We start from the raw sequence: 17,250 nt of genomic DNA on the forward strand, positions 1-17,250 counted from the left end.
ATACAAAGTTTCAAGATAATATACAGCTATGACAAGCTAAAATTAAAACTGGTTTATTGTGCTGGTCTGTGGTAAAAACTGTCTTATTTATCTGTGATAACTGATAAGTGTATGTGTTTTATAGGCCTTAAAAGACTTGAGTCCATGGCCGTAAAATAAATAAAAAAATAAAATAGTATGTGTTTTATTTGCTTGTGTTATTCTTGAAATTATTGATCGTGAAATGCAAAGTAAAAAATTGTAGGTACTGTGCAATGTGCATTTGGAAAGCAGTTTAGTAAGTAATTAATTATTACAATAATTAACCACGATGTCTTGTAACTACGCAGAAGGTTTATCACCCTATGAACATAAAGGTGTTCTTGGTGTACCCGAGGTACTATACTGCTGCAGCGTTTTTAATATTTAAATAATTCTTTTTAAAACTACATTATAGATCATAAATTAACTATTTCAGAGATTTGATTCCATTGAAAAACTGGATGAAAAATGTCGCATTTTAGCGGAGCTTCTAAAAACAAGCAAGCATGTGGTAGTTCATACTGGAGCAGGAATAAGTACTTCAGCAGGGATACCAGATTTTCGGTGATTATTATTTTTGCATGTTTTAAGGGTAGGTTTTACTGATGAAAATTAAAATTATCTCAAATAAAAGAAGAGATACAAATGAAAAGTTTAAATTTTTTTGAAACATTTTAACATCTCATTGTCACTCAAAACTATTACTTAATAAAAGCAAACTAGCTAGAGCAACCTGTTTACTGGTTTTTTTACCGAATATACTTTAGTGAGTGTACTCAGGAACTATTCACAATCTTGTCTGCGTCCATACAAGACACTGTGAGCAGTGGCATCCTTATGTGGTTGATATTCCGTCAACACGCACGAAACGTTTTTTATCCATGTTTCTGATACACTGCTGGGATGTGGAATGCCCTCCCGGCAACTGTGTTTCCTGCCATATATAATTTGAGTACCTTCAAGACAAGAGTAAATAGGCTTTTTCTAGGCAAGGCTTCAACCGAAACTCCATTGCTTTCTTGCGGGAATGATTGTCGTAAAGTACTGGCCTATTTTTAATAAAAAAAAACATACCCAAGATTTTGTAAATAGTTTACATAATCCCTTATACTATTATAGGTATTTTCTATATTATAGGTATCTTCATCGTCAATAGTCTATAACAGTCCGCTGGGCTAAAGGCCTCACTCAGGGGGCTTTTCCATAATCACCACTTGAGGCAGACTGGTTGTCAATTGCAATAGATGGTAGAGGTAGCACAGAGAATTATGCTGCCTGTTCGCCTTTATTAAAACTCTACAGGCACTTATGAAGCGTTCATACATTTAACATGTTACACTAATGTTAGTGATGGTGATAACTGCATTCTTCCAAACGTGCCCTGGTCTAAGAAGAGCCCACAACAAACTTAGCCAGGTTTTTTTTTGTTATCACCATCTCACAGTCTAGTTAATGTTGAGCTATGAAGTAAGAGCAATTCAAGCTCTATTCTCATACATGTAATATTAATATTATAATAGGATTTTTCTATAAGCTTACGTTTTATATAAACTTTGAACTTATTGAGAGTCTCAAGGATTTCATCTGGTAATTTGTTATAAAAAGATATACAATTACCCTTAAATTTATTTTATGCAGCCTAGTATACTGCACTACAAGTTTATTTTTACTTCTATTATTAATATTGTTACAGTCAAAGTTTATATTCCCTTAGTGACCATGTACAACACCCGTATATAAAGAGAGGGAGGCAAAAACTGTATTCTGATCTGCCATCACCACACAGCACTATAGTGTATATGTGTATATTTATAGAAATGTATAACAAATCTTTTTAACAGATAAAAAAATTTTAGAGGCCCCAATGGAGTGTGGACGTTAGAGAAAAAAGGAATGAAGCCATCAATAAACGTGTCATTTGCAGAAGCAAAACCAACGAAGACCCACATGATACTGAAGAAACTTGTAGACAGTAACATAGTGAAGTACATAATCAGTCAAAACATTGATGGACTACATTTGAAATCAGGGTTAGCCAGGAAATATTTGGCTGAGTTGCATGGAAATATGTTCATAGATGAATGTAATTTGTGTAAAAGGTATATTAAATTATTGGTTATTGTTTATTAATTGCTTCTTGTTCATACATAAGAGAAATGATTAGTAAAATTATTTTTATTAATTAACTGAATTTAAATTATTATATCCAAATTAAAATTTTATTATTGCAATTGATTTAAATATTAAAATATGTCAACTTAAAACTAAAAAAACAAAATATTAGAATTTGTCAACTTAAAACAAGAATAATTTCGATTTACGATAATTATAGAACTAGGATTTAATGTCACACTATTATTATATATTATATAGTAATTGATCATTAATAATTAAGATGTCATGATTTTTAAATTTTTACATAGTCTTAGGTTGCCAGTTGCCACCTGTGGCCATAAGAATCTATTACCGGCCCACTGCAAGGAAGGGGTCTTCTCTCAGAATGAGTAGTCTTTAGGCTGTAGTCACTGTACTTGAGAACACTAGGAGGACTCTCAGACATGAAGGTTTCGTCTCCATAATTTCCTTCACGATGGAAGCAAGTGATATTTTAATTACAAAACACCCATACCTAATTTCAGAGAAAAGCTAGAGGGATTCTACTTGCCCCCCTAGAAATGATGATGATGTCCTAACAATAAATATTTTTTGCACAGGCAGTTTGTCCGGAGCTGTCCAGTGGAGACAGTGGGTAAGAAGTGCAGTGGCGTGCCGTGCGCGTCCGGCCACGCCGGGGGCCGGCCGTGCCGCGGACGCCTTTACGACGGAGTGCTCGACTGGGAGCACAGTCTACCTGAAAGCGATCTCTCTATGTCAGAGCTACATTCCAGGTATAATATTCCAGGCAGATAGGTTGAATAGACTTTTCGCAGAGGAAAGGTCGTACATAGGATGCAATAGCTTCTTTACATTTATTTATCCCACTAACAACATGCATGATACACGTTTTTAAACGTAGCACACACACAAAAAAACATGATACGCACTGATAAGCACACCAATTACAAGTGCACATAGCTTTGACCAAGCGTCATATAAACTTAATATGACAAAAATCTATAAAAAAAAATTAAACTCACCATTAAGTGTTTTCGGTGAGTTTGTTTCTAAAAGCTGTGGGTGAGTCATAGAAGATATCGATGCCAGGTATCTTTTTAGATTATTCGTTGTATAATATAAAATAAAGACACTTCTGCTGTTTGTATACTTAGATCTTTTAAACTATGTACAAATTAAAATGCAGTCAGTCAGCAATAGATATGGTGATTCAAAAGGAAGGTTTTATGTAATAAAAATGTAATATTATGGCAGAGAAAAGCAAAGAAATTAAAATATATAAGCGTAATTTGATGTTAAACGAACATATTTTGGTGCGCTGCGCTTACAAAAGCTAGCTAAACCTGATGAGGTTGATTAAAATCATGTACTACGGAATCGGATTTTTAATCACTTCAAACTGCCTCACACCTACATTCAAGCCGGGGTTGTTTGCTAGTTTAGTAATAAAATACTAAAAAAAAATTGTCTTGTATACTTTTTAATGTAATGTCATAATTAAATATTAATAATACTAATAAATATACTACGACAATACACACATCGCCATCTAGCCCCAAAGTAAGCGTAGCTTGTGTTATGGGTACTAAAATGCCTGATAAATATTTTTATGAAATATATACATAAATACTGAGAAAATACACAATAACACCCAGGCACTGAAAAACATTCATGCTCATCACGCAAATATTTTCCAGTAGTGGGAATTGAACCCACGGCCTTGGGCTCAGAAAGCAGGGTCGCTGCCAACTGCGCCAATCGGCCGTCAAATTGAATCTTTGTTGTCTGATAAATAAATAAATAATATACACATAAGAAAACCTGTAGAACTGACAGAAAATGCCTTGTAACATCAGTTTCCATTTTAACTTAATAAATATTTTTGACTGACATATTGATCAAATGGTTGTGGTGCAAGAACAACTACAAATCACAAGCGCCTGATTTGGAATTCTCGTTTTCTTTAATGAATCATCATATCAACCAATTACCGGCCCACTACAGGTCACGGGTCTCTTTCCACAATGAGAAGTGGTTAAGCTGTCCACCACATTGGCCCAGTGTGGATTGGTGGATTCCACATATCTCTAAGAAGATTATATAGAACTCTCAGGCATACAGGTTTCCTCACGATGTCCTTTCCCCATATAAGTTAGTGATAGCAGGCCACTCCGCTCTCATCTCTCACAAACCAGAAAAGTTCTAAAGATTGTTAAAAAACTTAAACGATAAAATGATGTTGAAAAAGAGCAATCTGCTGAGTTTCTTGCCGGTTCTTCTCAGTGGAATCTGCCTTCCGAACCGGTGGTAGTCACTACAGACTAACTTGACGTTTCAAAAGTGCTCATAAATTAGGCCTACTTGAAATAAATTAATTTTGAATTTGATTTTTTTTTTAATTTTTGATATTTTAATTACTTAAAACGCACATAAATTACAAAAGTTTGAGGTGCGTGCTGGGATCCGAACTCGGCACCCCGAAAGTGAAGTCGAGCTACTAACCACCGCTTCCACTGAATGAATATGTTAAATTATTTTTCAGCCTAGCTGATCTCAGTATATGCTTGGGCACAACTCTTCAAATCATTCCAAGCGGAAACCTGCCATTAGAAACTCTCAAGTACGGAGGAAAATTAGTCATATGTAATCTGCAGCCTACTAAACATGTAAGTTGGGTTATCAATGTCACCATAGAATCCATATCCTTACTAATATTATAAATGAAAAAGTTTGTTTGTTAACCGCCAATCGGCCGACAGAATGTATGAAAACTACATATGCCGATGGCGGTGTTTTGTGGTTGTGGCCATTAAGTAGCCCATGTTCGGGGACACTAAGGTGTTTTTATGTGTAGTATAAATTTTTTATTATAAGCCTAGTCATTTAATAAAAATGGCTTGATATCGTTACTTATTCATATAGTATAGGCGCGGACTCAGATTACTATTTAGTGTCACACCTTCAAGTATTTTTATACCCTTAATCTGTTCATACGCCGCACGTACTGTAACGCTAAATCGCCTGGTCTTTGGCGATAGAGTTGAGTGATAATGATATACAAAACAATCACAAACCCTCTTATTATTTTCAGGATAACAAAGCAGATTTAGTTATAAATTATTACGTCGATGATATATTAGAAAAAATCATGACAATTCTAGGTTTAGAAATACCTGAATACAATGATGCCGATAATTATATAAAATTAGCTGAATACAATATAATAGATTGGACCGTAAAACGCAAAGATGTACTAGCGTTAGAAAAAGTATTCAAAGCCAAGTCCAAAGGGGTAAAGAAAAAGCGAATATTAGTCAAAAACAAAAGAAATAGTACCGAAGTTGGATCTTCGAGTGATGATGACAAGTCAAAAGTAATCAAATTAGAAAATAAGGAAGCTAATAATGTTGCTCCAAGTCCAACATTACTTGGTAAGAATACAAGAACTAAGATAGAAACAACGACAAATGAAACTACAAGCGGTGATGACAATGCTAAAGTGATCAAATCAGAAAATGAGGAAGGGAATAATGATATTGCAAAAGTAATACTTGGCGAAAATAAAAGAACTAGCACGGAAATAACGGCCTTTGGAATTGCAAATAATGATGATAATGATAAAATGATCAAATCTGAAAATGAGGAACTGAATAATGATAATGAGAGTGTATCATTACCTGGTAAGAATGAAACAGATAATGCAGAAACACTGGCAAATGGAACTGTAAGGGACGGTAAAAACTCTAAAGTGGCCACATCAGAAATTAAAAATAGTGAAAATATCACTTCTGATTGTGAAGATGTAATTATAAGTGAATAAAGACTTTTTGATATACTTTCTGTTTTCTTTATTTTTACACAGTAAGTGACCGAAGAAACAGTAATGGTTTATGCGTTTAAAGTATTGTATTGTTGCGTGTGTATTTTTGATTATTACTATTTTAATGCATTTATACCTAAATTTCTAACTAAGCTACAAAAAAACTTTGAAAAGAAATGTTGATTAACCACAAAAATCTTAGTTTAAAATTTATCATAAATTAATGAAAAACTAATTTTAGTATAAACATTTTATTAAATACATTTGTTTCACATAAATTATGTTACTTATTACCAACAATGGAATGTTATAAAAATACAAAATAGTATACGTAAACAAGACAAGGAAAGGGGGTAGTGTACTGGACGAACAAATTTTGTTTTGAAACTTTAGTGGAATCCATACTAGAGAAATAACTAGAATTCATAGGAAAAAAACACCTGACTTTTAAGATTGTATAGTGTCAAGGGTTCCGAAAAAGGATTAATCTTAGCGGGCGCACACAAACACTTGTAAATGCTACGTCAAGTCATTACAATTAGACTTTATAATTTTGATTTTAGGCTAAAAGTCAAAACTAAGGTCTAATAAATAATAAATGACGGCCGATTGGCGCAGTGGGCAGCGACCCTGCTCTCTGAGCAAAGGCCGTGGGTTCGATTCCCACAACTGGACAATGTTTGTGTGATGAACATGAATGTTTTTCAGTGTCTGGGTGTTTATCTATGTATTATAAGTATTTATATATATTATTCATATAATTATTCATCAGTCATCTTAGTACCCATAACACAAGCTATGCTTACTTTGGAGCTAGATGGCGATGTGTGTATTGTCGTAGTATATTTATTTATATTTATTTATAATAAAGCTTTATGACTTCCCGAACTTCTCGCGTTCCGTTGTGCAATATTATTATCAATTATTATTATTTCGGTATCCGCCAATAAGCGGGACGGTTCAGTTGACAAACTGCGCGAAATTACACTCGCTTTCACATTTTGGAGAACTCTCAGGCATGCAGGTTTCTTGATGTTTTCCTTTACCGTTAAAGAAAGTGATATTTTAATTGTTTAAAAACGCACATAACTTGGGATGGAACTGGGATTCGAACTCGGCCCCTCGAAAGTTAATTCGAAGTCCTATACTAGTCTTGAAACGTGACCTCTATTTTAGAGTTCCTTTGCTGTACTGATAAAAACGTACGTATAAAAGGCACTTTTCTATTTTTCGTAGTCCATTTTTATTTATTTATATGAAAAAATAATGTTCTTTTATTTAATTTCTTTTCACCAACTTGCTTTTTTTGTAAACACACTTTACACTAAAATGTAATGAAAAAATTGTAAATAAGACAAGTTAAAAAAAAAATAATTATAGAAGCTACAGTCGAAATAAAATATTGTGCACCGCGTGGGGGCTCTTATTTGTTGTACTATGATTACAATGTAAATAAACGAAACAAGTATTATAATTTACTTCTACGTGGTCTCGATATCACAACATTATCCAAGTCGACTGTATTGATATCATGGTGACGAGGGGCAACACCAAGTTGTCTACTTGGTTAGTCTTGGCCTCCACTAATCCTGACACCGTTGCTGCAAACACCGTGCGTAACAACGCCTCTTCACTGTCTAGTAGCTCTGTAAACAAGATTTTTTTTTAAGATTATGCAAAACCTCTCGTTTCTTCTGTGAGCTGTCAAAATAATCATCACAAATTAAACAAAGCATAGAATGAAGCTTCGTAATTTGCGCGCTTGTGCCATCCCCGCCGCAAATTTATCCCGACAGGTGACGCTGCGACGCATAAGCAAACCGGTTAGACCATAGATTTAGATGATAAACCCCGCGGTCTGTGAGCTGTCTAACGCCTTAATTTTTGATGATACATCTTTAATAGCCTTATTATGAAAACTAAGCTTAATTTTATACTTAACAGTGAAACGTGCGTAGAGGGTTTGCCGAAGATCTGTTTGGTGTGGAGTATAAAGATTGAAGAAATTATAAATTAAGCCATACAGATTATGCTGCTCTTCACGGAGTATAAGCAAATGGACCCTAATTTTCATAATACATATATCATGGATTTCCGCAAAGTAACGCCTGCTTCTATCCTATAATCGCCTTATTTATCATACCCCTTCAATAATAATCCACGAAACAATCGTAAAGCATATCAATATCAATCAATTACTCTCTTTAAATGCAAAATGCTCGCGGCGACGTGACGACCGCCTTTTTCCCTATATCCAGGAGTCTCCAGGATTGAAGATTGAAGCCGTAGAAATAAATCAAAGGTTTTTTTATAATCCTCCGGAAACGATACCCTGGATCTCTTTCTGGGATAAAAAGTATTCCTATGTCCAACAAAAACCAAAATTTAAAAATCACTTTCAATATAGGAACTATACTGTCAGTGGAATCTATGCCGAAGATTATTTTCACCCCACCGATCACGTATGTACACTTACCAAATAGTTGAAGAGCGTACACGGTTCCAATTTGTGACAGAATGTTGAATATCGTTCCCTCCATTGTTCGGTTGCTGTCTGGAGTGGAAATTAATACAATTTAGATACGAACAGATATATCAATACTTCTTTGAGGACTGATCAACCTGAAGACAATAGGACGTTGTGCTAGTTTTTTCTAATTTAAACCAAAACAGATTGTGTCGAAACAAACACAAGTACAACAACAGCCAAATTTAAATTTGACGTGTTTTCTAAGTCTAAGGCGATTCGAGGTTCGATTCCCGCAACTGAAGAATGTTTGTGTGATGAACATGAATGTTTTTCAGTGTCTGGGCGTTTATCTGTATATTGTCAGTATCTATGTATATTACTCATTAAAATATTCATCAGTCTTCTGATGAAAAAAACTAACACATATGTCTTCTTTTTTTTACCCATAACACAAGCTACGCTTACTTTGGGGCTAGATGGCGTTGTGTGTATGGCGATATATATTTATTTATATTTTTATAATTAAATGTCAAAATCGCAGAAAAAAACCGACTCGTTATAAAGGTGCCTTAGCCTGGAAATCAGTCTGTTTTGTTGTTTTTATATATTTATTTCGATTTAGAGCGTTTCGGAAATTGCGGAAACTAACCAAGAACAATTCAACTGTCTCTAAACTGAGAATAAATCTCCTTCAAAATAACCTTCGAGCAGGTAAAGCAAAACAGTCAAAGTCTCTTGATAACTCTCTGACTCTTAAAGATGGGGTCTTGATATAAATAGTGTCTGTACGTAAAGTCTAATACAGTAATACCCCGCTTTACGCGACCCCATTATGCGCGGTTTCACTTTAACGCGAATTTCAAATTTCGCGCTAAAATGCCTCGCATTACGTCATCATAAACTTCCCTATGGTTTCTTGACCGTGTGTCAAACAATTAAAAACAGCGTTGGGTTTAATGAACGTATTATTCAAAAAAAAAAAACGCTACCCAAAAGACAATATGTATTTTTCCGTAAAAAATTATTAATATTACGTATTGCATAAAATGTTCTTAGAATTAAAGTGATTAGTATTTATGTGTATTCAATTTTGACTATGTTTGATCATAAACCTCGATATACGCGAATCTCAGTTAACGCGATTTTTTCCGGAACGTATCCCTCGCGTAAAGCGGGAGCGTTACTGTACTGGTTAATCGTAAGTAATAAATATGATCTTCTTCAGCTCATTATTCAATGGAAAAAGACCACGTAGCCAAATAAGAGAGTCGTGAAAAGTGCCCGATCGTTGTTCCGTACAGCTGAGTCCAAAGTCCAGATAGCAATAACGGTTGCCAAACATCGATAGGAGACGGCACTGCAAGAAGAAGACAAAGTCTCACCGGACCACTTGTTGAAGCCGAATTTGGAGCCGAACCAGCTGGCGGCAGTGTCCCCCACGCCGATCGACAGAACCCCGCTTAGCAACTCGAGCTCGCGGCCCTCGCGGCTGGGTACCACCAGCAGTGGGAAAGCCAGGCCTAGGTACAGGTAGAGAGGTGTCATTGCCAGGACACCGGAGTCCTAAAACCATTTTACCATTTCACCCAAAGCAAAATTATAATTGAATGAAAACAACATCAATGAAATGCGTAGCTTTAGCTGGTAGGTTCGAATGTAAAGAAAACTCCATTAAAATTTTTGAAGTTATACTTCTTTAGCGGCGTTAAGGAAAAATCGTGGGAATGAAATTAAACGATGTAACGAAATGCACGCGCACGTGGTTACACGATTTTAACAGGATGAAGGTAGTGGCGAAACCGAGTGAGAGGGGAATACACCGACCGAGCTCACTTTTATTGATGCGCGCGCTCACCGTAACAAAAAACCGACCACCTGAAGTTAGCCTATAAATAGTCGAAATTTTAGTTTTTCAAAAAAGGTGACCGAGTGTAAACTTCAAATTGTTAAAGTCTGCTGGCTGATTTAAATGATTCAATTGAACTAAAATCTAAAATGTGAATTGCTGGTCCGACATTGAGATAACTAAATAATGCGTTATAATAAATCTTTAAATGTATTTATAGTGTAGTTTTCTTTACAAACGTAGAATAAGGCGTAAGGTAAAATTAAAAAAAAAAAAAATATCTTGTTACGCCAAAGAAGTATAACTTCTAACACGTGGAAAAACACGTTTTTTTTTTTAAATAAAACCATTGAATAATACTCGAATCTTTTAATTTATGTGAATCTGGCGATTAGTTATGGCAAACTATGTTGTCACTTACTTTTTCATCACAGTAGACTAAGAACACCGATTCTAACGCTGACGAGATCGGTTCTATGCCGGATTTGCGTAAAGCCTGAAATATAAAACAATTACTCGACACAGCCGGTATTTTACAACTAGCGACCCGCCCCGGTTTCGAACAGGTATAAATTAGTTTTATTAGTTTCTTTTTTTTAATATAAATAATTATTGATTGTCCACCCCCCACCTGCTGCTAAAACCATCGCATATGAAAAGACCAACACTTCGCAGGGCATATCCTGAAACGTACCGCCCTTTACCCATCAATCTGAGGCGTAGGTGTTAAGCCCCATGTGCCTGCAATTACACCGGCACCCACGAACTTCAGACCGCAACACAGAATAGCAATAATTATCTAATAGTTATCTTAAATGCACGTGAAATGTACGTTGTAACGTACCTAATGTCACATTTCTTACATGTTCATATACAAAGAATATTCCCATGCAAATCAGTTACAATTAGAATGTTATGGAAAATCTTATTCCCTGATGAAAGTGCTTAAAAGTCTTAGCTACGACAGAAGCGCGGTAACCTGTCAGGCGGATGGCATTTTTTCTAAATCGAGTATAAATTACACTTTTTATAGGTGATTTTCTTGTACTTCCCTCCAAACTAGCCGTTTTTATTCGTTGCAATAGTTAGCATACCTATTTGTGAAAATGCATTGATAGACAGTGACCTCCACATAACTACTTAACTCATAGCTACCCATTGAAGTAGGTACGCCCCGAGTGCCGGCCGGTGTAAACTCATAGCTACCTATTGAAGTAGGTACGCCCCGAGTGCCGGCCGGTGTAAACTCATAGCTACCTATTGAAGTAGGTACGCCCCGAGTGCCGGCCGGTGTAAACTCATAGCTACCTATTGAAGTAGGTACGCCCCGAGTGCCGGCCGGTGTAAACTCATAGCTACCTATTGAAGTAGGTACGCCCCGAGTGCCGGCCGGTGTAAACTCATAGCTACCTATTGAAGTAGGTACGCCCCGAGTGCCGGCCGGTGTAAACTCATAGCTACCTATTGAAGTAGGTACGCCCCGAGTGCCGGCCGGTGTAAACTCATAGCTACCTATTGAAGTAGGTACGCCCCGAGTGCCGGCCGGTGTAAACTCATAGCTACCTATTGAAGTAGGTACGCCCCGAGTGCCGGCCGGTGTAAACTGGTAGCTACCTATTGAAGTAGGTACGCCCCGAGTGCCGGCCGGTGTAGCACGAAAACTGTATCGTACAAACTACATAACCACTTTCAACATCAGCCTTTGTTTCACTAGTACGTACTTTACCTATCCACATTGGGCGAGCATTACAAGGTTTTTAAGAATATGCATAGCCAACTTAAATATGGATTTGGCTTATCGGCAGAAATAAGTAAACTTAGTGTTCCGGTGCGATGTGACGTAGAAAACAATTAGGGTTATGACTACCATACTCTGTAACAGGTTAGCCCGGTGCCATCTTATCTGCATCATCTCTTACCACCCGGTGAGATTGCAATCAAGGGTTAACTTGTTGAGGAATAAAAAGTAGTTTCTGTTACTTCGTTAAAAATCAAATCGATTAGTTGTTTTAGTTAGAGCTTGAAGGACTAACAATCAAACAAATAAACTTTCGCATTCTATCTAATATTATAACTGCGAATAAATAAATTAATATACAACGACAATACACACATCGCCATCTAGCCCCGAAGTAAGCGTAGTTTGTGTTATGGGTACTAAGATGCCTGATGAATATTTTTATGAATTATATCCATAAATACTTAGAATATATACATAAAAACACCCAGACACTGGAAAACATTCATGCTCATCACACAAACACTTTCCAGTAGTGGGAATCGAACCCACGGCCTTGGGCTCAGAAAGCAGGGTCGCTGCAAACTGCGCCAATCGGCCGTCAATGTGTTTATTTGTTTGTCCTTCCTTCACGCCCTAACTAAGCAACGATTATAAGAGCACATTACCGGCCCACCATAGGGCGTGGGTCACCTCCTACAATGAAAGTTTTTGTCCACGTCGCTCTTACAGTGCGGATTGGTGGACTCCACACGCCTTTGAGAACATTATGCAGAACTCTCAGGCATGCTGGTTTTCTCACGATGTTTTCCTTGAAGCAAGTGATTTTTTTATTTCTTAAACGCCCATAACTTAGAAAAGTTAGAAGTGCGTGCTGAGATTAGAACTCGGCACCCCGAAAGTAAAACCGCAGCCTTTACACTCTATTATCTAGCTAGCTCTATTATACTAAACAAACCTCCACAAACACAATGACTCCCAGCCCGATACCCGCAGCCAAAGTCATCAAATTCACGTCGTATATGACACCAGACAAAAACACTAATGAAGCCAGTACATGGAACGTCTTCCTTGTCACAGTACTGGCTTTCACTGCCAGCTTAGTGCGTACGAGCAGAGCGCATACCGCTAGCAGTACAATCGACAGCCAGAGAGTCAGTAATCGATACTGAAAATAAATTAACACTATTAAAATTGCTTAAACGTAACGTAAAACGTAATTAATTAAGAATGCCTGGTATTCTTCTACTGTAGAAATACAAGATCATTTCTACGGCGCAAATTTTCTACTTGCAAATTATGGAACAATCTCCCATCTGTTTCCTCAAAAATACAATCTAGGGTTATTCAAGGGGCAAGGGGCGGATAAACAAATTCCTTAAAAGCCGGCAACGCATCGGTGGCTCCTCTGGTGCTGCAGATGTTAATGGGCAGCGGTGATCACTTATCATCAGGTGACCCACTTGCTCGTTTGCCCGCTATTAATATATTTAAAAAAAAAAATTATAAGGTTTATCTACTCACTGTAAAAGATTCTGAAACAGTTCAATTATTGCCAACATTAAAACACCCAATGACTAAAAATTCCAGTAATGGGTTGATGATGATGATGATGATGATTATAGGTATATACAGTGGCGTGCACTTCATAAATGCACATGCACAAAAGCACTGCCTACCCTAAAACTTATATATAACTAGTATAAGAGGAGGATTTTTGTGATTTAAGCAATTTTCTTGTTGTATGCATACCCTGGTAAGAAACCCAGTGCACGCCACTGGGTATATGAATAATAACTAGTAATAAAAAGAAAGCTCACTCTTACCCTATCCCGCTCCACAAACACATAATTTAATATAGTTGCCACACAATCAGCTCCCAGTATGTTATGCAGCATGAGCAAAACAAATACAGCAGCTGTTACCACTATGTATGTGAGTGTCTGCAATGTCCTCTGTGAGTCCGTCAGGACATACAGTGCTGTAACAATCAATCCCACTGTAGATAATATTGTCTGAAAATATGTAAACACTAGTGTAACAATAGGGCCGATTCATTAATTGACTGTGAGATGGTGCTAACAAGAAAAATCCTGTCTAAGTTTGTTGTTGACTCTCCTTAGACCAGGGTGCATTTGGTACCCTCCTAAGAATCTTGCATTATAACTTAACGAATGTAGTTATCACCGTCATCTCACTATATAATGTAAACTTATTTGTGTGAACACTTCATAAATGCCTGTGATTCATGAATGTTTGAATTTTTTGAATTTCTCTATCATTAACAGATCTATGATCGTAAAGAGCTCTTTTAAATCAAACCATAACGTTTATAAATCAGAAAATTAAGTATGCAACTGGCATTTACAATTCAGTCTCAACAGTAATAAACGTCTGCAATCTCACCTGAATTTAAATAATGATACAGTCTACGATGAAGATCTAACCTGTTACGGACTATGCCAGTTATATTTAAACCACACCTCTTATTGGTTTCTATGCAACATCATACAGGAACACTGAAAATTGCTTAGCAGCATTTCTAAGTTGGTAGGGTGGTATCTAGCCAGAGCCGAAACCTCCTACCAGACAAATTGGGATTGAGAATAACTTATGAGACTAACAATAACTTAAGAGACTATGATAACTTAAACAAATAATTATTAAACATTTACTCACATAAACAATTACACCTATAAATTCCATTTCCTCATCATCTGTGTGCATTTCAAAGAAGAATTTGATGACAGACATTGCACAAAATAATACTACAGCCTGTGCTGAAATCATAGCTTCTCCTATTGTAAATGTCTTATCAAACTTTACTAGGAACACTCTGAGCAAATATATATATAGCCACATTGATAATATGCTGACTGTTAGAGAAAACCAGAGATCTGAAAAGAACAAAAAAACAATACTTAAAGAGAACTACATTGTGCTGTGTGGTGAAGGCAGATCAGAAGGCAGTTATCTTCCTGCAGATGTTGTATGAGGCAACAAAGGTTATATAATGGCAAACAAGTAGCAGTATTTTCTGTGGCACTATTACTATTGGGTCTTAAGCCCAACAGTGGACTGTTATATTTGGTTATATAAATAAAACAATTGTCTTGACTAATTTCAACATTACTGCATTCTACTAAGCTAATAAATGATTACTTATTTGAGAGAGCAGAACTTACAAAGGAATGTTTGTAACATTTTATAAAATAAATGTATGAATAAAATGTTCTTTTTACAAGCAGTCCATCGAAAAAAAAAACAGGAGTTATCTAGGCTACTTTCTCCACCACAGAAAGACTGAAAGGATTTTGAAGGCTCACACTTTGAGAGCCAGATGGCAGTACACTTGATGTATAGTTTGTTCAATTTCATAGTGTTGATACACCAGCAGGAGAATTTGGCATCTTGCATTTTTAATTATTTTTTATTTTGCTTTACTTGCTTGTTTAATATAATGTTTATTCCTATGGATATAAATATAGTAAAATATGAATATAAATAATAAACCCAACTTAGATGTAGAAGAAAAGAAAATTTCAATGAAAATTATGAGTAGGTGTGTACCAACTAGAGTCCACTACAAACTACCATAAAGCTATCCTTACAGAAACTGATTTGTTTCCAAGAATGGTTTGTTAGTTGTGTATTAAACCTTATTTAATCAATAAAGAAAAAAACATTTAATTTCTAAGCAAGTATGTAAGTTTTAACCTAACTTATTTTTTTTTAAATCAGGATATCCATAGAAGAACCAGAGTTACCAAAATAGCTCAGCAAATCGTGGAAGCTGGAAAACCAATAGACATTGGGGTTCCAATGTGCTGGAATGGCCCACATAGGTAAACGCAGTATTGGTTGGCCCCCAACAAAGTGGATGGACAACATTCAATGAGTCACTGTACAAAGGACCTATGTCCAGAAGGGGACTTCCATTGGTTGAAGTGATGATGATGATGAATTTTTTTTAATCCATAATATTTTGTTTAAACTTTTTATTATAATATTCAAAGCAATGCATACCGTAGTAAGAGTAAAAAATCATACCTCTTTGCAAAAAGACATACAGCAGTATAGAAGACAAAAATCCAGATGCAATACAACCAGAGTATAATGGCTCTTTCAACACCATACTTGCTGCAGAGAGAAACAGTATGAATAAAATACTGTTCAACAATAATCCCACTGATATGCATGATATTATCTTATAAAGGGTTGATACATTGTCCAACCAACTGTAAATAATTAGTATAACTGGTAGAAGTATGTGACACCATAGTCCATTACTGTTTGCAGGTCTGAAAGGGATAGAAAAATATCTTACTGTTTGGCAAAACTTTGTTATTGAACAGACATTTTAAGGGCTGTCCTTATGTTTTGAAATTACTTGATTGTAATCATACAAGAAGAAAGCAAAATGCTACGTAATATGATTCAAATTACAAACGATAATATAAACCCGTAATTGCTTAGAAGTTCAAAGTTCAGATGGTTACAGCAATGATAAATTGGTTTGTTCGTGAACGATATTTACCTTATTTTAACATTAGCCTCTTGTAAGTTAAAAGAAATATGTCTTTCTAATGTTTTCATGTGTACAAAACACTTATCTCGAGCTAAACAAGTAAATTTTGTTATTCTTTCCATTTTATTCATAGCACATGATAAAACCATTAGAAAAGCTAATGGTTTTATTATTAGTCCATATCTCAGACATCACAGATATCAAACAGTACTTCACATATCTGGCGCCGGTAATACGTCACATAGTATGTTTTTGTAATTTTGTACCTCCATTTTATTTGGACAAATATTAATATAAAATACTATATAAACTTCAGTGCTACTGTATCACATAAAAAAAAAATAAAAAAATTGTAAATAGTATCTACATAGATCACTGTTGAAACTTGAAATATTTTTCGCTTGTTGACATATTTTTGTGACAACTGTCAACCGACAATCGAGTTATGTTGGCACTTGGTAACAGTTCTCTGTCTACGTTGGCAACTGACATGACCATATCTCAGATCCATACACTGTAGTCTGTGCTTTATGCCTATGGATTCATAGCCTGAGCAGAGAGCTAGAACCCAGGCGCATTATAAAGATTAACTTGTCAACGTAGACAGCTGTCTCTTTGACTTCTGCCAATACTTCCGACGCCGGTAGGTATTCGTCATTTGCAGTGCCGGTAAATTATATCTGTATTCATTCATTCACTCATTCTTATGCAT

The 17,250-nt window shown here is 35.9% G+C and overlaps 2 protein-coding genes across 4 annotated transcripts; one reads left to right on the forward strand and one right to left on the reverse strand.

Annotated features, from left to right (window-relative positions):
- The first annotated feature begins 121 nt into the window (after window positions 1-121).
- On the forward strand, window positions 122-5,971 carry LOC120632773 (NAD-dependent protein deacetylase Sirt6). 3 transcript variants are annotated; one of them, XM_039902772.1, is made up of 6 exons: window positions 122-376; window positions 458-585; window positions 1,878-2,120; window positions 2,736-2,909; window positions 4,679-4,802; window positions 5,228-5,971. In XM_039902772.1, the coding sequence occupies exons 1-6, from the start codon at window positions 311-313 to the stop codon at window positions 5,954-5,956; spliced, it is 1,464 nt and encodes a 487-aa protein (XP_039758706.1). In that variant the 5' UTR covers window positions 122-310; the 3' UTR covers window positions 5,957-5,971. The 3 variants fall into 3 exon arrangements, with proteins under 3 accessions (XP_039758706.1, XP_039758707.1, XP_039758708.1); XM_039902773.1 differs by having other exon boundaries at window positions 122-277; XM_039902774.1 differs by having other exon boundaries at window positions 122-244.
- Window positions 5,972-7,299: 1,328 nt separating this feature from the next.
- Window positions 7,300-16,849, reverse strand: LOC120632764 (dolichol kinase). Its single transcript, XM_039902756.1, has 9 exons — window positions 16,548-16,849; window positions 16,061-16,311; window positions 14,690-14,907; window positions 13,837-14,025; window positions 12,969-13,178; window positions 10,694-10,768; window positions 9,809-9,989; window positions 8,433-8,510; window positions 7,300-7,602 (listed from the first exon to the last, which is right to left on the reverse strand). Exons 1-9 carry the CDS (start codon window positions 16,685-16,687, stop codon window positions 7,454-7,456), a joined length of 1,491 nt encoding a protein of 496 aa, XP_039758690.1. The 5' UTR covers window positions 16,688-16,849; the 3' UTR covers window positions 7,300-7,453.
- Window positions 16,850-17,250: the final 401 nt, after the last annotated feature.

This window comes from Pararge aegeria, chromosome 20, assembly GCF_905163445.1.
Source record: "Pararge aegeria chromosome 20, ilParAegt1.1, whole genome shotgun sequence".
Taxonomy (NCBI): Eukaryota; Metazoa; Arthropoda; class Insecta; order Lepidoptera; family Nymphalidae; genus Pararge; species Pararge aegeria.

What these genes read in the sequence shown, in the direction of transcription:
- LOC120632773 (XM_039902772.1), top strand. Translation starts at nt 311, where the DNA reads ATGTCTTGTAACTACGCAGAAGGTTTATCACCCTATGAACATAAAGGT. An exon ending in GCAGGGATACCAGATTTTCG is followed by an intron (nt 586 to 1,877) that starts GTGATTATTATT and finishes AAAAAATTTTAG; the next exon opens with AGGCCCCAATGGAGTGTGGA. An exon ending in ATGTCAGAGCTACATTCCAG is followed by an intron (nt 2,910 to 4,678) that starts GTATAATATTCC and finishes ATTATTTTTCAG; the next exon opens with CCTAGCTGATCTCAGTATAT.
- LOC120632764 (XM_039902756.1), bottom strand. Translation starts at nt 16,687, where the DNA reads ATGGTTTTATCATGTGCTATGAATAAAATGGAAAGAATAACAAAATTT. An exon ending in GAGTCATTGTGTTTGTGGAG is followed by an intron (nt 10,769 to 12,968) that starts GTTTGTTTAGTA and finishes TTTATATTTCAG; the next exon opens with GCTTTACGCAAATCCGGCAT. An exon ending in TAGTCTACTGTGATGAAAAA is followed by an intron (nt 9,990 to 10,693) that starts GTAAGTGACAAC and finishes AAATGGTTTTAG; the next exon opens with GACTCCGGTGTCCTGGCAAT.